Genomic DNA, 18,401 nt, shown 5'->3' with positions numbered 1-18,401 from the left:
TTGGCCATTTGGGCTGTGTCCAGCTCGACCAGAGCCGACCCCCACGTGGGACGTTTCTGGGGTGCCTGGTGCCCGCCCTGCCCAGGCAGGAGGCGGCCCCATCCCCTGTGTCTGTGTGTCCCTGGCCCGCGGGGCACAGGGAAGAGTGGCGTGTCCTTTGAACGGGCTCCAGCAGCGACAGGTGCTGGGAAAGGCGAAGCGGCCCGGCTCCCGCTGCTGTAAAGGATCCTCCTCTGCCTGCGCTAATCCGGCTCCGTTACACCCGGGGTAGAAGAGGCTGCTGCGTCCAGGCGCTGCCGCAGTGTGGATGCTGCCCTCCTGACCACCCTCTGCACCGCCGCACAGGTAAAGGGGACTGGGGGGGGGGGGTGTCCTGTGGCCGCCCACTTGGGACATGGCACTGGGGGTCCTGGGCAGAGCGAAGCCTTCAGCCCTGGGAGGAATGTCTCCATCCCCCATCTGTGGGACCGCTCGGGCAGGGGCTGCTCTGCCACGGCTCCTGTCCCAGTAAAACCAGGAAGCAACTCCACTGTTACTGGGATGGATGCTGGTGTGTCTCTCCCAGGGCTGGGCAGTCCTGGTCGCTGGACAGTTGCGCAGGCTGAGCAGGGAGGGTATTTGGGAAGGTGGCCGGGCAGAGGAAGGCAGCAGAGCCCAGGGCAGAGCGGGGATTTGGGGGTTGGGTGCTGGGTCGGAGGGGATGGGGTGGCAGCTCATGCTGCAGCTGTATGCAGGCGCCAGCAGGGCTCCTTGGTGGGGACAGCTCAGGCAGGAGCTGTGGTCACCAGCGGGCAGGAGGAGAGGCAGCGCTGGCAGCTGCTGGGGCCGGTGGTCCGTGTGGTCCCAAAAGAGAAGGGGCTGTGCCCGCACGGCTGCACCCGCCTGTGTGGCTCAGGGGGGGCTGCAGGGGGTCCGTGCTGCGAGCGGTCACCTCCCCTGATCCCCACCCCACCAGCCTGGGGCTGGAGCTGCCATTTACTGCCCTGCCATGGAGGGACGTGGCCTTAAATTGGCACCCTGGCTGCGCTGGGCTGGTTGTTTGCACACTGGAGACCCCGTGGCAGCGACAGGTGCCGGCGTCCGGCCATCGATCCGTCACCACCGGGCAGATTCCGGGGTACAATGGGATGGTGCAAGGGACCAGCCGGCCGGGTGGCAGGGACAGGGCTCCTGGCTGGGTGGCAGCAGCTCCCCTCCTCTTCTGCAGGAGCAGAATCGCTGCCTGTGTCCCACTGTGCCCCCCTGCAGCCCGTCAGGTCTGGGGAGCCCTCAGCTTCTCTCTTCTCCCCCATAGGAGCCTCGCCGGACCGGGAGTGCCGCAGGGCAGCTGCCTCCTGCCCAGACAGTCCCCATGGAGCAGGGCGGTGCGGTGGGCAGCACGCCCGGTGCTGGGGCGGCTGGTGGCACGACCCCCCCCAAAACAGAGGGCAGCACAGCTCCAGCGACCTCCCAGGCTGCCCAGCCCCACGGGGAGATGGAGCCGGCTCCCACCGACGCGCAGGACAGAGGGAAGGAAGAGCCTGGGAAGGAGAAGGCTGCAGGAGAGGCTGGAGGAGGGAAGGCAAAGCCGGTGGGGGAGACAACCTCGACTGCTCCGGAGCCCCAGGGTGGAGGGAAGGCAGCGCTCCCGGAGCAGGCAGCTTCAGCTACGCAGCACAATGGAGCGCAGGCATCGTCCGTGAAGGAGAAGGGGCCAGCTGCCACCAAGGCCCAGGATCAAGGGAAGGATGAGCCTGTGGAGGAGAAAGCTCCAACTGCTGCCAAGGCTCAGGATGGAGGGAAGGATAAGCCTGGGGAGGAGAAGGCTCCAATGGTAGGAGAGGCCAAAGGAGAGCAGGCAGAGCCCGCAGGGGCTCAGGATGGAGGGAAGGACGAACCCAGGAAGGAACAAGCAGAGGCTGAGAGAGGGAAAGAAAAACCTGCAGAGGCGGCAGCCTCGGCTGCAGCACAGGCTCAGGATGGAGGCAAAGAAGAGCCTGCGAAGGAGAAAGCCACGGCCCCAGGGAAGGAGAAAGCCACGGCCCCAGGGAAGGAGAAAGCCACGGCCCCAGGGAAGGAGACAGCCACGGCCCCAGGGAAGGAGACAGCCACGGCCCCAGGGAAGGAGAAAGCCACGGCCCCTGGGAAGGAGACAGCCACGGCTCCAGGGAAGGAGAAAGCCACGGCTCCAGGGAAGGAGAAGGCCACAGCTCCAGGGAAGGAGAAAGCCACCGCTCCAGGGAAGGAGAAGGCCACGGCTCCAGGGAAGGAGAAAGCCACGGCCCCTGTGAAGGAGAAGGCCATGGCTCCAGGGAAGGAGAAGGTTCCAGCTGCTGGAAAGGCTCCGGATGAAGAGGAGAAAGCTGCAAAGGCAGAGAAAGCCCCAGCTGATAAAAAACCTGCCAAGGAGAAGGCTCCAGCTGCTGCGAAAGCTCAGGATAAAGAGAATAAAGTGGCAAAGGCAGAGAAAGCCCCAGCTGCAAAAACGGCTCAAGACGGAGGCAGAGAAGAGCCTGGGAAGGAGAAGGCTGCAGCTGCTGCGAAGGTGCAGGATGGAGGGAAGAAAGCGGCCAAGGTAGAACCCCCCAAGGCTGCGGCAGAGGCTGGGACTGGAGGTGAGGAACCCACAGAGGCAGCAGCCATGGCTCCTGCAACGGCTGCGGGGGAGAAAGCAGCAAAGGTGGAGGAGACGAAGGAGCAGCAGCCGAGAAACCCCGAGCCCCCGCGCCCAGCCCTGCTGCAGAGCCTGAGCTGCCCCGCTGCCTGCCAGAGGTACCCGCGCCCTCCTGGGATGGGGGTCCCTGCCCTCGCTGCTCCCTGGGGAGCCCCAGCTCCCTCTGGGCAGAGGTGGGTGCTGGGCTCAGGGGGCTGCTGGCTCACCTCCTGATTGTGCTTCCAGGGAGGAGCAGCCCTGGCCAGAGGCAGGAGTGATGGAGATGATACCAGAGGAGACGACTGCAGCGGAGTCAAAAGAGGGTCTGACAGAGCCTGGCCCTACCCTGCCAGCCCCAGGAGCCCTGCAGCCCCCCGGCCCTGTGGAGACCCCTGGCACCCCCCAAGAGAGGACATTGCCCGATGCCGTGGGGCAGAACCCAGACGCGGCCGGGGCCACGCAGCACCCTGGCTCTGGGGGTCACCCATCCCTGACGGAGGCAGAGCCACCCCCCAGCCCCTACCTCACCCCCGATTTTGGGAAGGAAGACCCTTTTGAGATCCTGGGTACGGCACCCTCGGCGGCGCAGCATCCCCGGGGTCCCCCCCGCTGCCCGCGCCGCTCTCCCGTGCTGCCGGCTCCCGCGCCTGGCTCCCTGCCCGCCCGGTGGCCTTGGAGCTCCCGTGTCGCTGTCACCAGGGCTAAATGTGTCGCGTCCCCTTCCCGGGCAGCTCCGGCCCCAGCCTGGCACCGGCCCCGCGGCCGCCCGGGAGGAAGAGGAGCCCGGGGAGTGACAGCTGCCGCCTGGCCGGGGGCAAGGGACGGCGTGTCCCGACCGGGAGGGCAGTGCTGGGGCCGCGGGGGACCCTGCGAGCCCGGCGCCGGGGAGGGTGGCCCGGGAGCGGGGCCGGCGGGTCTGTCCTGGGTGGGCGAGCAGGACGTGGTGGCGCGGCCCGGACAGGGGTGACAGGGCTCGGACAGGGGTGACACGGCCCGGACAGGGGTGACGCTCGGCAGCGTGGCCTGGAGAGGGCGAGCGTGACACGCGGGAGGGCGGGAGCCGCGCAGGAGCCGCGCAAGAGCCGCGCAGCCGAGGGGATGCCGGGCAGCCGGGGGGGGGTCCCATGCAGCCGGGGGTCCCATGCAGCTGGGGGGATGCTGTGCAGCTGGGGGGGTCCCATGCAGCTGGGGGGGCCCGTGCAGCTGGGAGGGTCCCGCAGAGCCGGACGATGCTGCGGGCAGTGGGAGGGGCCCCGTGGGAGGGTGCTGCGTGTCCCGGGGCCGCAGGCAGCCAGCACACCTTCCTCTGCAGTCAGGCACTCGGAACCTGCCTGTATCCAGCACACACAAACTTCAGCTGGGCTGTGTGACCGGGTGCCTGTCTTTGCTGTGTGTTGGGGCGCACTCACAGCCTGGGGCACCCTGGGGTACCCAGAAGTGGGGTATCCCGGCTGGGCAGCTCTCATCCTCACCCCAGCTCTTTCCTGGCAGATGATGTCCCTCCGCCACCGGCACCCTTTGAGCACCGCATTGTCACCCTGCGGTCTGCCAGCGTCAGCTCCCAGTTCAACCTCAGCTCCAAGGACATCCTGGGGGGGTAAGGAGGGGCCCAAGGAGGGTGGAGGATGCTCGGGTTTCCCCCAGTACAGCCCTGAGCTGCTGCCCAGTTCAATGGCTCTGGGTTGATGGGACTTCTCTGGCCATGGTGGGTTGGGTGGGTGTGGAGGGGAGCCCGGGACAGCACCCTGGGCAGGTGTGGGGGTCCCCAGCAGCCTGGGCAGCTGATGGCACTGGCACCTCTTCCTCTCTTCCTCCCCAGGGGCAAGTTTGGGGAAGTCCACACGTGCACAGAGAAGGCGACGGGGCTCAAGCTGGCAGCTAAAGTGATCCGGAAGCAGGGTGCCAAGGACAAGGTCTGACTGGTGCCAGGGCAGGGGGCTCCTTCTGGCCATGGTGCTACCAGTAAGCGGCATGGCCGAGGCAGTGGGTGGCAGTGTCATGCCCTGTGTGTGTCCCCAGCACTGTGACACAGCCTGTCCCATTGCCGGTGGGTCAGCCAGGACTGACACCCCACACCTCCTTCTGCAGGAGATGGTGCTGCTGGAGATCGATGTGATGAACCAGCTGAACCACCGCAACCTCATCCAGCTCTACGATGCCATAGAGACACCCCGTGAGATCATCCTTTTCATGGAGTTGTGAGTGCCAGGGCAGCGTGGGGCCCGATGCCTGGGTGAGGGGCACCATCGCAGGGGATGCTCCAGAGATGGAGCAGATGTGTTGGCCCCTTACCAAGCAGAAACAGTTGCCCCAGGGAATGTCTCACACTTCCCTGTTGCCTCTCAGGCACCTCTCATGTGCTGGGCTCAGAGGCGGCTTCAGCTGCCTGGAACAGCATCTCCTTCCACTGTGAGTGTGTGGAAGGTGGAGATGACCCACATCCTTCCCACACAGCTCCTTGTCTCTCTGTCCACTTGTTCAGGGAAGCTGAGACTGTGCTGGGGCTATTCTGCTCTGCAAACCCTGCCTGGGAAAGCTGGGGTGTCCTGGGGTAACCCTGCTCCCCCCATACCTCCCCTGGGGGGCTGTTGTACCCCAGCATCCATCCATCCATCCATCCATCCATCCATCCATCCATCCATCCACCCATCCATCCATCCATCCATCCATCCCACCGTGGCTCTGCTCAGCCTCTACACCAGCATCTCCACAGTGGGGCTGGGCCAGGGTGCCCGGGGTGGGCAGGGGGGTGGCACAGGGCAGGGAGCAGTGTGTGACCCCGGGCCCGTCCCGTGCAGCGTGGAGGGGGGCGAGCTCTTCGAGCGGATCATCGATGACGACTACCAGCTGACCGAGGTGGACTGCATGGTCTTCGTCCGGCAGATCTGCGAGGGGATCCGCTTCATGCACCACATGCGTGTCCTGCACCTCGACCTCAAGGTGTGGGGCCGTGGGGGGCACTGCAGGGGCTGGACGCAGGATGGGGGAGGCCAGGGAGTGGGGTGGCAGCGGGGGTCTGCAGCCAGCAAAGTGGGGAGTGCTGTGTGCTGGCCTGAGCCCTGCCATGCCCATGAGGGCAGCGTGTCCCTGGCACTGGCCAGCTGTGGGAGGGGGGGGTATCATTCTGGCATGGGTCAGCCACGGGCCACCAGACCTGCGTGCTGGGGACATCCCCTCTCCGTGGTGGGGCAATGGTCTCCCTGTCCCCACAGCCTGAGAACATCCTCTGCGTCGCAGCCACCGGGCACATGGTGAAGATTATCGACTTCGGGCTGGCTCGAAGGTGCTGTCTCCCCCTCCCCAGTTCCATCCCTCTTCTCCTGTTCCTTTCCCACTCTCAGGTTGCTGGGAGCCCTGGGACCCACCCTGGGCTGTGGCTTTGGGCCTGGCTGCCAGCCCCAGCTCTCCTTGGCTGGCTGAGGGGGGCAGCGCCTGCTGGGAGGGGGGTTTGAGGGAGCAGCCTGTTCCCCTCCTGCTGACCTGCCCTCTCCTGCCACAGGTATAACCCCCAGGAGAAGCTGAAGGTGAACTTCGGCACCCCTGAATTCCTCTCCCCTGAGGTGGTCAACTATGAGCAGGTCTCCTACTCAACGGACATGTGGAGTATGGGCGTCATCACCTACATGCTGTACGTCCTGGCTGCGTGGGGCACAGCGACCCTGGCACGGAGCTGGCCCCAAGCTGGGCTTGTGCCCCAGGCACCCAGATGCTTGGTGGGCTGGTGGTGGGTGCTGGGCAGGGAAACGGGCAGGTGGGGCTGGGGACCAGGGAGCATCTGTGCCCAGGTGCAGGCAGGAGCACAGCACGGTGCCAGCAGCCACATGCCACTTCCCTTCTCAGGGCCACCCTGCCTTGCTCCTGGGGCAGCCCTGGACAGGTCTGCTCCGTTCTGGGGGGGGTTGGAGGTGCCACAGCCCAAGGGCACCTGGCTCCTCACCCACCTGTCCCTCCAGGCTCAGCGGCCTCTCCCCCTTCTTGGGTGACAATGACACCGAGACACTCAACAACGTCCTGGCTGCCAACTGGTACTTCGATGAGGAGACCTTCGAGAGCGTCTCTGACGAGGCCAAGGACTTTGTCTCAAACCTCATCATCAAGGAGAAGAGGTGTGAGGCTGGAAGCGGCCCTGGGGGTCCCAGGGTGGGAGTGCCCAGCTGTGTGCCCAGCCCCTGGGTACCACACGCTGCCCTCTGCACCAGAACCAGCACGACACCCCAATGTCCTGTGCCAGATGAGCCTCACAGGGCCCTGCCCTGGTCACCGGTGTCCCCAGCAGAACCCTGTATCCCTCCAGGGTCACCTGCCCCAAGCAGGATGTGCTGGACCACTCAGGGTCTTGCCCATCCCCATCCCTCCGGCCAGTTCATCCCCTACACCTTTCGGGGGTTTTGGGGCTTTTGGGTGGCTGGAGAAGGCAGTGGTTGGGGAACAGGCTGTTGAGCAGGGCTGACCTGGACTCCTCTCACCCCCAGCGCCCGGATGAGTGCTGGGCAGTGCCTGCAGCATCCCTGGCTCAACAACCTGGCAGAAAAGGCCAAGCGCTGCAACCGCCGGCTCAAGTCCCAGGTGCTGCTCAAGAAATACGTCATGAGGAGGCGCTGGAAGGTGCGTGGGGCACGGGGCTGGCATGGTGAGGGGGGTCAGTGCTGTCTGGGGGAGCTGGGAGGAGCTGCCAGCCTCTGCCCATCCCGGGACGTGGAGAATGGCTGTATTGTGAAGTGCTGCTGGCAGCTGAGGCACACGGGCTGGGGGTCACTGAGCCTGCAGGAAAGGCTCCCCAGCACCCAGGCCCTTGCATGGGTGCCCCTAAGGTGGGACCCCTGTCAAGTATAGGTGCCTTCATGCTGGTGTCCCATGAGCTGATCCCAAGAGCACCTTTTAGGGGCAGAGTGTAGGGGATGGTCCCCAGCATCAGCCCTGCGCTTTCCTCCCACCCAGCCCGGTTCAGCTCCCTGCTCCCCAGCCCCAGGACTGGGGCCTGGCTCAGCCCTGTAGAAAGCCCTTGCAGTAGGATGAGCATCCCTCCTCTTCCCCTGTGCAGAAAAACTTCATCGGGGTGTGTGCTGCCAACCGCTTCAAGAAGATCACCAGCTCGGGGTCGCTGACAGCGCTGGGCGTCTGAGCAGGGCCGGGGCAGCCTTGGCCGCCTGGGAGCCGAGGCCAGAGAGGGAACTGCTTGAGAGGGTCCCACGTCAGGCTTGCTTCTGGACGGCAGCAGGACCTCGGGGGGGGGGGGGTCAGCCCCTGCCCGCTCCCAGCGCAGGGGCCAGGGGCTGGAGCTGCACAGCCCCCTCCCTGCCCGGGCTGCTGTGGACCCCGCGCTGCTGCGGGCTGCGCTGCTCCCTGCTCTGTGTCCCACGCCAGCGGCGCTGCTCTGCCACATCCCCTGGGCTGTGCCCTGCATTGGCACCCAGCAGCTGGGAGACTGCTCAGGAGCCAGGACCCCGCCGGGCTCCTTCCCACCCCCACCGCTGCGGAGCTGCTCTGCCAAGCTCATCCCAGCCTGAGTGGCATTGCTGCACCAGGGACCTGCTGCTGGGGATGCTGGCAGCGCCCTCCTGGGACTCCAGTCCTCCCATTCCCACGGAACCAGTGCTCCCAGCTGGATTTCCCCCAGACTGTGAGGCTGCCCCTGAGCGATGGTTTCTGGTCTCATCCCCGGCCTGCCTGTGTGATGCCCAGTTTGCAGCATCTCTGCTCCGCTCACGCTTCCTTCCCATGGCCTCAGAGGAGAAAGGTTGGCTGAGGAGTGCTGCTCCCGGGGCTGCCCTGCGTGCTTGCTGCTACCTTGGACCCAAGACTCGCGTGTGCTGCCTGTAAATGCTGCAGCCCTGCCCTGCCTTCGCTCCTGCCGGACCCTGAGCTTCACAACCTCCCTTCCCGGCGCTGTGGCTCGGCATGAGGATGCCAGAGGGCAGGCGTGGACCCTCACTCACCCTTGCGCTTTGGCGCCGAAGCAGCTCCTCCCTGGCTGGCCAGGCGTGCGGGAGCGGAGCTGGCCTCGAGCTGCTGCTTGCACAGGAAGGGAGGAAGCAGCAAGCACGCTTCCAGCAGCATCCCCAGCTGGGAGCCAGTGAGGGAAGAAGGAGGCTTTGTGTTCCTCCTGCCCTCCCTGCCCTTCGGCTCTGCCAGCGGGGGGAAAAACACAACCTCTGCTTCACCCGGCCTGGCCAGATCAAGATGAGCGAGGCGGCCTAATGCAGAGCAGCTGGAGCGCGCTCCCCCGCTCCCCCGAGCATCGCTCCAGCCCCGACCACCAACACACAGGAACTGCCGGTCAGCGGCCCTGGCCGACAGCTCCCCCCGCCGTGTGCGGGGGCTCCCTGGGACCGCCCGGGCTTGGGGGAGGCGGGCGCTGCTCCTCCACCTCACCCCGACCCCCTTCCCCTCTGCCTGTACCCCTCAGGGCTCCCCAGTGCTGCCAGAGGATGGGCATCCCTTGGGCGCTGCAGCTTCCAGCCTTGCCTGCTGTGAGGAGTGAGATGGGGAGGGGGGGGCTGGCAGGGGGTCCTGGGCTCCCCCTGCCCTCCAGCTTTGGCTTTCGCCAACCCCGAGCTGGGTGTTTGGTCTGGGGCCGCCTCTGCCTTGTTTGCCTTGTCTGCCTGCAGGACACACTTTGGGGAGAGACGGGGAGAGGCACTGGCCCCCCCAAACCCCTGGCTGCAGCAGGTGCGGGGGCTTCAGGCTTGTCCCCTCCAGGCAGAGGATGCAGCTTGTGGCCCAGTGACAGAGTTCTGCCCAGCTCTTGCCTTCTTGTAAATAAATGTACAGGTCTGCCCGCAGCACGTGCCTTCCCTGGGATGCTGGGGATGGGGGGAGCTGCTCCCAGCCCCCTCCCTGAGCCCCTGCTCCTGCCTGCATGGGCCGTGCAGCTGCAGCGTGGAGGCTGCAGATAAGCAGGGAGAGGAAGGGAAGCGGCTTCTCTTTCTTCCCTGGGGTGGGAGGGATAGACAGGGGCCCGGGCTGGGCTGGGGACGGGGTCCGCTCGGTGTGCCCCAGGCAGGGCTGTGCAGCTCATGACACCCAGGGGCTCTGCGCCCTGTGCTGAGCACCCCCAGGGTGCTGGGGGGAGAGGGAGGGATGGTCAGGAGTGTTCTCATGGCCTCTGCCCAACTAGGGTGGGATGCCCAGGGAAGGGCTGGCAGGGAGCTGGTGCCCCTCTGCCCTGAAGCAGTTAAGGCTGCCCGGTCGCCCGGATGGCGGGTCCCGCCGCGGGCGTCCCTCCCAGCCGCTTCCTGCCGGCAGCCTTTGGCCGGTTCCTGCCGGTGACCACCCTGCGGGCCTGGACGCCAGCGCAGCCCCATCTGGTTTGAGTTACGCTCCGCGGCGGTGACGTCTCCTTCCTGTCTGGCCCCAGGAGCCGCGCGTCGCCCGGCTCCTGACGGGCTGCAGGGCCTCGGTGCGGGGTGGCCCGTGGGGCGGCTGGCCAGGCTGTCGGTCCCGGGGCCGCACGCTGCTCCATGGCACCGGTTCCTGGGCACAGCCTGTGTGGGCACAGCTGTGGCACTGGAATTCACAGGCATTGCCCCCCCCCCCCAATCCCAAACCCAGGGTGCTGGACCCCTATCCCACAGGCTGGCTTGGCATCCCCAGCCCGCTCCTTTCCTGTCCTGGGGCACCCACTGGGACCAGAGGAGTTGGGCTGTGAGGCCGGTACCCATGTGTGCAGCTGTGGCCCCATCCTGCGTTCCCAGCCAAGGGCAGGACATGGCTCCAGAGGACTGATGCCATCGGCCTGCCACGGCTGATTAATGTGGTGACAGGGCTGGTTCTAGTCCAGCACAGGCCACAGTACCCGACACCATCCCTTGCGCTGGGGGTCCTCATTGCCCCACAAACACAGGGTGCCCATGTCCACAGCATTGATCCCCAGAACCCCAGGTGCTGGTGCAGAGCAGCACCCTTCATTCCACCTCTCTCTGCACCCCATCCACATCGCACCCACACTGCTGCGTGAGCAAGGGGCCCCGTGGGCAGCGGGCCCCGCAGGCAGCACAGGAAGGGAAAGGGAGCGGGCAGACCCCCTGCACTGGCACCCTGCAGCATCACCAACAGCAGGTTCTCCTCATGACTGGGTGCAGCCCTGCCATGGTCCATGGGAGCGGGCAGGGGGCCAGGCCACCCACTGCGAGCCGGCAGCGAGCCGGAGAGGAGATAGAGCAGGGAGAGCAACGGGTCTGTGGCCAGGAGCTGGGAGACAGGGTGGGCACGGAGAAGGGAGCACCGGGAGAGCAGCCAGCCCTGGTCTGCACACCCAGGGTGGCAGAGAGGGGTAGCGTCTGTGAGATGGGGGGGTCCCCCCATCCCCAAGGGCTGTGTCCTGGGGGGCCGTGGGGTGCACTCAGTGCTACACAGCGCTCAGAGCAGGGACCCCAGGCTGTGGCTGTGCGTTCCCAGGTGGTGGTGGGGGTCGGGGCGGGCGATGGGCTGGGCTGTGCTGCGTGGGAACCAGACGGCCCCTGGGCACGGCTGCGCCGCTCGCTTCCTCCCGCGCCCCCGGGGACCGTGCGAAGGAGGGGGCTGAGGTCAGCCGCTCGCTGCTGGCTGCTCTGCAGACGCCAGCATGATCTAGGAGCTCAAATATTGTTTTCCACTGGGGAGGGAATGAAAAAAAAAAGAGAGGTCCAGTGCTGAGTGTCCATCTTCACTCTGCCGATGATCCCTGGGGCTGGGATGTAGCCATGGCCCCGCAGCGACTGTCTGGGGGCTGGTAATAGGGTTGACGTGGCTGCAGTGCTCCCCGTCCCTGAGTGATGCTAGAACCATCGCTTAGTGCCAGTGTGGCCCCCGCAGAGACCCTTTGGGACTGGCCAAGTTGGGATCCCACCCAGCCTTGGGGGGCCAGGGGGACTCTGCCACATGCCCACTGCCCACGGCAGTGTGGAGAGCCCCCACCAACCCAGCATCCTACTCCTGTGCCCACCCTGGGGCTGGCTGTGCCACTGGGTCTGGGCATTGCTGCTCCTGGAGTCTCACCTCTTCCAGCCTGGGGTGGTCAGGATGGGGGTACAGGGACAGCCCCCCCACTTTCCCAGCATCCCTCTGGCACTGCTCCAGCACAGCAGAGATGCTGGTCTGGCTGTCCTGGCAGTGTGTGGGAGGGAGCTGGTGGCCAGGTCCCAGTCCAGGGCTGTGTTGGGACCCCTGCCCACCACAGTACTCCCAGCTCAGATGGCCAGGGTAGGCCCTTGTGCCCAGCCTGGTGCTGGCAGCGGTGACTCAGCCGGTGCCTCCTCACCAGCAGCCGCCCACTGTGATTCAGGTCAGAGGAATCCACTTTCCCCAGTAGTTCCCATCACAGCCGCAGCCCTTGGCTCAGCAGGGCTCTGTGGGGTGCTCCAGCCTCGGGGAGTCTGCAGTGACCCACTGGGACCCCATCTGGGCACTGGCATGGCCCCAAGCAGGGACACAGAGGGTAGGGGGCCCTGTCCCACCCAGGATGGAGCCCCCCCAACCCACAAAGCCCCCGCACTCCTCCCCAGAGGCTCTCCAGGGGCAATGCCCTGAGGCTGGTGCTGGTCATGCCACGTGTGGTACCTGTGGCAAAGCTGGGCACTTTGAGCAGTCCCGGGCATGGGGAGGGGACAGCAGGGCTTTGCAGGGTCTTGCTCCTGCCACAACACATCTCCCTGTCCCTCATGGATGAGATTCCCCCCCTCAACCACCCAGGATGCCTGACATGCTGACAGGACCTTGTCCCCAGCAGGACCTGGGTGTGAGTGCCCTGACCTGGGCCGTGCCCCATCCTCCTGTGGCCTCACAGTCCGGGCAACGACTGCTGATGGCAGGTGGCCTTGGGGGTCACGTATCCCCCAGCCAGTGCCCGAGCTGAGGCAGAGGGTCCCCACTTGCCCGCTGCCCACCCTGAGCAGGGCGCAGAGACCACAGAGGCAGCGTTGGGGAACGTGCTTTATTGGGTGCCAAGGTTGGGGATACCCAGGGGGCCAGTCCCTCACTCGAAGAAGAACATACCGGGTGTCGGGTAGAGGCAGGGGGGCAGCCCCAGCGGGTAGCCACTACCCCCCTGCAGTGGGATCGCACCCCCGGCCCCCCACGGCTCCTTTTGCTCGCCCACCCGTGGCCCCGAGGCCCCAAAGGGCGGCTGGCGGGGCGTGGCGGGGGCCGGGGGGGCTGTGGCCAGGAGATGTTCCAGTGCCGCGCCGCACGGCCGCTCCTTCACGCAGAAGCTCAGCGCCTGCACCCGGCACTGGTAGCTGCCACCCAGCGCCTCGGGCCCCGACCGGCCAAAGGATCCGAAAACAGGCAGGGGGGCTTGTGCGTAGCCCTCTCCCTCCAGGAAGCAGGATGGGGGAGGCTTGCCGGTGCCCAGGAGCGTGCCAGAGAACGTGGGGGGCACCTGCCCGAAGGCCTGGCCCGCTCCCAGTCCAGGGGTGGCTGGCTCCTCGACCTCCAGCTGCCCCGGGGGGGTACCTGGGGGGGCTGGGGAGTCCTGCGGGGTGTCCCTGGGCTGGGTGGGCAGCAGGCTGGGCAGCAGGGCCGGGTGCGGCAGCCGGGGCTCCCCGGGCAGCGGGTACTGACCTGGCCGGGGCAGCTGCAGCGCTGCCGGGAGCCCCCCGAAGACAGTCTCCTTGGGCGGGCGGCTCTCTGGGGGGGCAAAGAACGACCCCTTGGGCTGCGGCGCGTCTGGCAGGTACAGGCAGGGCTGCCTGGCCTTGGGTGGCTGCCGCCGGGCACAGGGCTCGGTGCACCCCGGCACCCCGGTGACCTCGGGCAGCGTGGGGGAGCTCAGCAGCCGCCCCAGGGCTGCGGGTGAGGCGTAGCCCCCCTCTGCCTTCACACCCTCAGCCAGCGGGGTGGCAGGCGGCCCTCGCGCCCGCTGCCTGGGGGGTTTCCTGTGCCCCTCATCCGCCTCGGCGCTCGGCGCGTCCCGGGGGCTCCTCTTCCTGGTGAAGCGTCTCCGGCGCCGCAAGAAGCTGCCGTTCTCGAACATGTTGTAACAGTCGGGGTCCAGCGTCCAGTAGTTGCCCTTGCCGGGCTTCTTGTCGTCGCGGGGCACCTTGACGAAGCACTCGTTGAGGGAGAGGTTGTGGCGGATGCTGTTCTGCCAGCCCTGCTTGTTCTCGCGGTAGAAGGTGAAGCGGCCCATGATGTAGCGGTAGATGCCGCTGAGCGTGATGCGCTTCTCCGGGGCGCTCTGGATGGCCATGGTGATCAGGGCGATGTAGCTGTAGGGCGGTTTGGTAGCCTCGGGGCCGGTGGGCAGAGCGGGGCCGCCGGGGAAGGGGCCGCTGGTCGGCTCGGGGGCCGGCGGGCTGCGCAGAGCCGCGTCGCCGACGGGGAGGTCCGGCTGCATCGTCCCGTCCGGCCGCCGCCGTCCCGCGGCTCCGCCGCTCCCGCTCTGCCGCTCGGCCCCGGCACGGCCCGTTAAAACCCGGCGGCAGCCCAGCCTCCCGCGCCCGGCCGGCGAGGGGGCGGTGGGCCCCTCCTCTCCAGGGCCGCCCAGGGCGGAGCGGGGCTCCGCTGTCCAACACTGGTCCCTGCGGACAGACAGACGGACGCGCCGCCAAAGGGCTGCGGCCAGCAGGCAGTGGCCTCGGAGCTGGCACGGCTGCAGCATCCCCGAGGCAGAGGCGGGCCCCGCCGGGCTCGGCTGAGCCCCGGGCACGGCCCCTGGCTCCCCCAGCCGCTCTTCCCACAGGAGGTTCCCACGACCTGGGTCTCATCCTGCCCTGCCCACGGCTGGGGATGGTGGGGCTGAGCGGGGTGCTGCTGGCAGGGCGAGGACTGCTGCCAGCCCTGGGCTGCTCACCCACCCCCTGCGCACCCCAGTGCCTGGGTCCCAGCCCCCAGCCCGGAGTTGTGCCGGATCCCATGTGCCGTGCTGGATCTGAGCTCTGTGCCAGCTCCCTGTACCGCAGCGGGTCCTCACACTGCGCTCACCAGCTGGGGACCTGGCATCCCAAAGTACAGCACAGCCCCCGCCTTCCAGAAGTCCCTTCACCCCACCCACCTGGGGAAACTGAGGCACAGGCAGCAAGTGCCTTTGGGACAGGCTCCCATCACACTGGGTCAGCAGAGCAGCTAATGGGCACCCGCTGCTGCCTGCACCCCCTGTCCAGGGGCAGGACAGGACTGAAGCCAGCTCATGCAGCTGGGGCAGAGCTGTCTTTGCCCGCAGTACAAGACTCTGCCTGCGCTGAGTACCCCACACCCTTCATCCAGTGCCACCCCCCCACGCCAGAGCCACCGTTACCAAAACACAACCTTTATTTCCAAGGCTTGTGATGGGCGAGCCCTTGAGCTGGCTCTGCCCTGGCTCACAAAACAAGCACACAGTAAATCCACCCCGGATGGATTCCAGGGAATAAATACGGCAATCTGCTGCCCACCCACCCATGCCCGGCCCCGCAGCGCCGAGCGCCCCGTGCGTACCGGCCCGGGGAACACGGCTGCAGCGAGGCTGCGGGGCAGCAGAGCATCCCACCCCCAGGCTTGGTCACGACTGGGCTCTCCTCTCTCGCCTGCCCGGGCTCAGGGCTGGCAGAGCTGTTTGAGGACGCGAAGGATGTGGCTGGAGGTGCTGGGGGTGCAGGGCTGGGGGGAGTCCCGCAGAAGCGTCGGCCCCATGCGCTGGGCGTGGTGGAAGAGTTCCCGTGCAAACACCGGCTCCACCTGCGGAGCACAGAGCCAGTGGAAGATGGGCACAGGTCTCTGTGCCCCCCACCTGCGATGGCCCTGCCACCCAGCCCGGTGCTGCTGCAAGCGCCGTCCTTCAACATGTACTCACATGGGCCATGATGAGCTTCTGGAAGTGGTGCCCAGCGCTGGTGGGGTACTCCTCCCCAAAGCACAGGTGGATCTGGTACTGCGGCATGGGCTGCCCGTGGCTCAGGTACCCCCGCAGCTCTGCAAGACACCAGCCCCATCAGAGGACGCGGGGTCCCCACAGCCCAGAGCAGCTGCACCAGGGCAGGACCCACCCCCGTTCCTGAGGGGGTCGGGGTCTCCCTGGGCAGAGCCCGGCAGACCCCCCGCGCCAGCGGGCAGACACTTACGCTGCAGGAACTGCTGGGTGTCCAGCAGCTTGTAGGTCTTCTCCCTCTCTAGCTTGTTGGGCCAGTCCCTGTGTGGAGCCAGCGGCCCGTTCCAGTAGACCCTGCCCTGGCACTGGCGCTTCATGAAGACCCCCTCCGGCGCTACCCAGAGCAGCACGCCACGCTCCAGGTGGGGCAGCAGCAGCTCCAGCACGTCGGTCATGCCGGCCACCCTGCCGCTGCCTCCCAGCGCCCGTGGCGGGGGGAACTCGATCTGCTCCATGCAGGAGGGGCCGTAGAGCCGCTCGCTGTCGGCCGGCACGGCACGGGAGGTGATGCGGCAGCCCTCGGCTGTGCGGGTGGTGACCTCCTTCACCAGCACGTCGCAGTAGTACAGGCGGACGTGGAGCCAGCAGTCTGGGGTGAGGGGAGGAGGGTCAGCTTATGGGCAGCCCAACTCGGGGCGGGGGTGCACCCAGGGCACTGCCCAGCCAGCATAGTTCCTACCTGAGTGGTTGACATCCTCCACAGGGAGGTAGGATGGGGGTCCAGAGAGGAGGTGGCCGTGGGTTGGGTTCCAGCCATAGAAGACTCCCCTTACGTGGTACCCTGGGGGGCAAAGGAATGTGGGACGCTGTCCCTGAGGGCCCCCAGGAGCTGTCCTGGCCCCAGCCCCTGGGTCAGGTGGGCAGCAGGGTGCTTCCCACCGCTGCTGCTCGTTACTGGGCCTTCTTAAAGCCCATAAGCACATCCTCAAGTGGCTTTGCTCTGGGGCAGGGAGGGAGCCTGCAGGCTCCATCCCCACAGGCATTGCCTTCTCAAGGGACAGGGTTTGGGGCTGCAGAGAGTGGGATTGCTCCAGCTGAGCAGTGTTCCCTGCCCCAGCACCATCTCATTGCTGGGACCCTTCTCACCTCGCTCAGCTGGGTGGGTAGAGTGGAGGGTCAGTGGAGACACGTGGCACATTTCCATCGTGCCCTTCTGGCACTCCTCTGAACTCCCTGTGGTGCTGCCCTAGGGAGGAGAGCAGCTGTGGTGAGGGCTGAGCCAGCAGCAGGAGACCCTGAGCTGGCTCCTGCCTCCACCATGGACCCTGTATACCAGCAGAACCCCGTCCCCAGTCTGGCAGCCACGTAGCACAGGGGACCTGCAGTGATGCTCGAGGAAGCCAGCTGCCCAGTGGGACCAAAGCAGGCAGTGTGCAGGCAGGGGAACAGGCGGGAGACAAGGGGGGATTTGGGGCTCCCACCTTCTCCAGCCCGCAGGCAGCTCCTGCGGTGAACAGGGCAGGGCAGGGGGCTGGCTCACCTGCTGCTCCTCACCGGCTGGGGACTGTGTGTCACTGTTCTTCTCTGTGGAGAGCAAGGAAAACCCACTGAGCCCACAGCCAACGGCAGGAACAGCCCCCAGGAAGGCACCTGGCTGCCTGGGACACCCACAGAGGAAGGGGAGCGGGGAGAAGGGTGATGTCTGCAGGACACGGGGCATGGCACAGGCATCAGCCCCAAGTGTGGCGCAGGAGGAGGGATGGCAGGGATGTACCTGTGTCCTGGGTGCCGTCGGACACGATCTGGTACACTTTGTAAGGCTCAGAGATGTCCAGCTGGCTCCGCTCAGGCACCTCCTGGAAGTCGGTGCTCTTGTTGAGGGCGCAGCGGAGACGCGTCTTCCAGGTGGAGGGGTCGGCCTTGTCCGTGCCCTCATGGTACTTCCCCTTGTAGACAGCCCAAGCCTGGCAGGGACAGGGTGTCCTGCACTGCAGGGAGCTGCCAGCCCCCCTGGCCCCCCACTCTGCTGTCCAGGGGGAGCCCACGGGGGTACAAGTCCGCTGGGTGAGGGAGCAGGGACCAGTCGCACTGGGGGGGGGCAGTGGGGAGCAGGGTGGGAGGTCCCGGGAGAGTGCACTGTGCTGGGCAGTGGGGAGCCCGAGGGGTGCGCAGAGAGCTGGAGGGGGGTGCGGGGGGGGCTGGCATGGGGGTGTGCATGGAGCCAGGCCGGGGGTCTGGCAACGAGGAGCCCGAGGGGTGCGCAGAGAGCTGGAGGGGGGTGCGGGGGGGCGGGCACAGGGGTGCGCACGGCGCCGGGCGCATGGAGCCAGGTCGGGGGTACTGGGGAAGCGCTCAGGGTCTGGCGCCGGGGAGCGCCGGGGGTGCGCACGGAGCGGGGTGGGGGGTCCCGGGGATGCTCCCAGAGCCGGGCGGGGAGGTTGGGGGGGCCCGGGGTACCTTGAAGAGCGCCGCGTCCTGCTGCTGCCGGTAGTCCTGCTTGGCCGCGTGCTTCCAGGGGATGCGGAAGAGCGTCCGGTGCCGGTTCTCCCAGCGCAGCCCCGGGTACCGGCCGCTGTCGATCTGCGCGATCAGCCACTCCTTCAGCCGCATGGGCGACCCCGGCTCCGCCATCGCGGCCCCGCGCCCGGCCCGGCCCCGCCGACCCCAGGGAACGTGCCGGGGCGGCGAAAGCGAAAGTGACCCGCCGGCTTTCACTTTCCCTTTCCCGCCCGACCCTGCCGGCTCCGGCTGCGCCTCCAGCCCGGGGAGGGGTGTGTGTGGGGGAAGGACAGACACGGGACAGCCCGCGGGAGGGAGGGGGGACACCCGCTTCGCACCCGCACGGGAGGGGGGCACAGGGCACCTGGGAGCACAGGGGACACCCCTGCACCCACCCCGGGGCCTTCCCTTCAGGCTTTAAGGGCTCCTCTACGCTCCCCACATGGCACCCCACGCCTCCCCCCCCCCATCCTCGTGCTTTGGGGACTAGGACACCGTGTGCTCCCC

The 18,401-nt window shown here is 67.2% G+C and overlaps 3 protein-coding genes across 3 annotated transcripts; 1 reads left to right on the top strand and 2 right to left on the bottom strand.

Moving 5' to 3' along the window:
- Nucleotides 1-269: 269 nt before the first annotated feature.
- Nucleotides 270-9,407, top strand: MYLK2 (myosin light chain kinase 2). The gene is made up of 12 exons (XM_084271680.1): nucleotides 270-345; nucleotides 1,295-2,751; nucleotides 2,879-3,198; nucleotides 4,124-4,229; nucleotides 4,452-4,545; nucleotides 4,721-4,830; nucleotides 5,431-5,572; nucleotides 5,845-5,915; nucleotides 6,132-6,260; nucleotides 6,586-6,738; nucleotides 7,105-7,237; nucleotides 7,674-9,407. Exons 2-12 carry the CDS (start codon nucleotides 1,352-1,354, stop codon nucleotides 7,752-7,754), a joined length of 2,739 nt encoding a protein of 912 aa, XP_084127806.1. The 5' UTR covers nucleotides 270-345; nucleotides 1,295-1,351; the 3' UTR covers nucleotides 7,755-9,407.
- A 2,950-nt stretch (nucleotides 9,408-12,357) lies between these two features.
- FOXS1 (forkhead box S1) lies at nucleotides 12,358-13,946 on the bottom strand (the record flags this gene model as incomplete). The annotated part of the gene is made up of 1 exon (XM_084271638.1): nucleotides 12,358-13,946. The coding sequence occupies one exon, from the start codon at nucleotides 13,944-13,946 to the stop codon at nucleotides 12,585-12,587; it is 1,362 nt and encodes a 453-aa protein (XP_084127764.1). The 3' UTR covers nucleotides 12,358-12,584.
- Nucleotides 13,947-14,842: 896 nt separating this feature from the next.
- Nucleotides 14,843-18,041, bottom strand: LOC311197748 (interferon regulatory factor 4-like). Its single transcript, XM_084271543.1, has 8 exons — nucleotides 17,853-18,041; nucleotides 17,170-17,359; nucleotides 16,936-16,979; nucleotides 16,542-16,641; nucleotides 16,135-16,236; nucleotides 15,649-16,044; nucleotides 15,381-15,499; nucleotides 14,843-15,265 (listed from the first exon to the last, which is right to left on the bottom strand). Exons 1-8 carry the CDS (start codon nucleotides 18,024-18,026, stop codon nucleotides 15,125-15,127), a joined length of 1,266 nt encoding a protein of 421 aa, XP_084127669.1. The 5' UTR covers nucleotides 18,027-18,041; the 3' UTR covers nucleotides 14,843-15,124.
- Nucleotides 18,042-18,401: the final 360 nt, after the last annotated feature.

The sequence above is a fragment of the Gallinula chloropus genome, assembly GCF_964237585.1.
Source record: "Gallinula chloropus genome assembly, chromosome: 16".
NCBI lineage: Eukaryota > Metazoa > Chordata > Aves > Gruiformes > Rallidae > Gallinula > Gallinula chloropus.
Note: the sequence above shows the minus strand (reverse complement) of the source record. Positions and strands in the feature narration are given on the sequence as shown.

Excerpts from the sequence above, each read along its gene's own strand:
- LOC311197748 (XM_084271543.1), bottom strand. The coding sequence starts at position 18,026 with ATGGCGGAGCCGGGGTCGCCCATGCGGCTGAAGGAGTGGCTGATCGCG. Across the intron at positions 16,980-17,169 it reads CGACGGCACCCAGGACACAG|AGAAGAACAGTGACACACAG; the intron begins GTACATCCCTGC and ends TGCTCTCCACAG. Across the intron at positions 15,500-15,648 it reads CACCCAGCAGTTCCTGCAGC|AGCTGCGGGGGTACCTGAGC; the intron begins GTAAGTGTCTGC and ends GGTGTCTTGCAG.
- MYLK2 (XM_084271680.1), top strand. The coding sequence starts at position 1,352 with ATGGAGCAGGGCGGTGCGGTGGGCAGCACGCCCGGTGCTGGGGCGGCT. Across the intron at positions 6,261-6,585 it reads GGCGTCATCACCTACATGCT|GCTCAGCGGCCTCTCCCCCT; the intron begins GTACGTCCTGGC and ends CTGTCCCTCCAG. Across the intron at positions 6,739-7,104 it reads CTCATCATCAAGGAGAAGAG|CGCCCGGATGAGTGCTGGGC; the intron begins GTGTGAGGCTGG and ends TCTCACCCCCAG.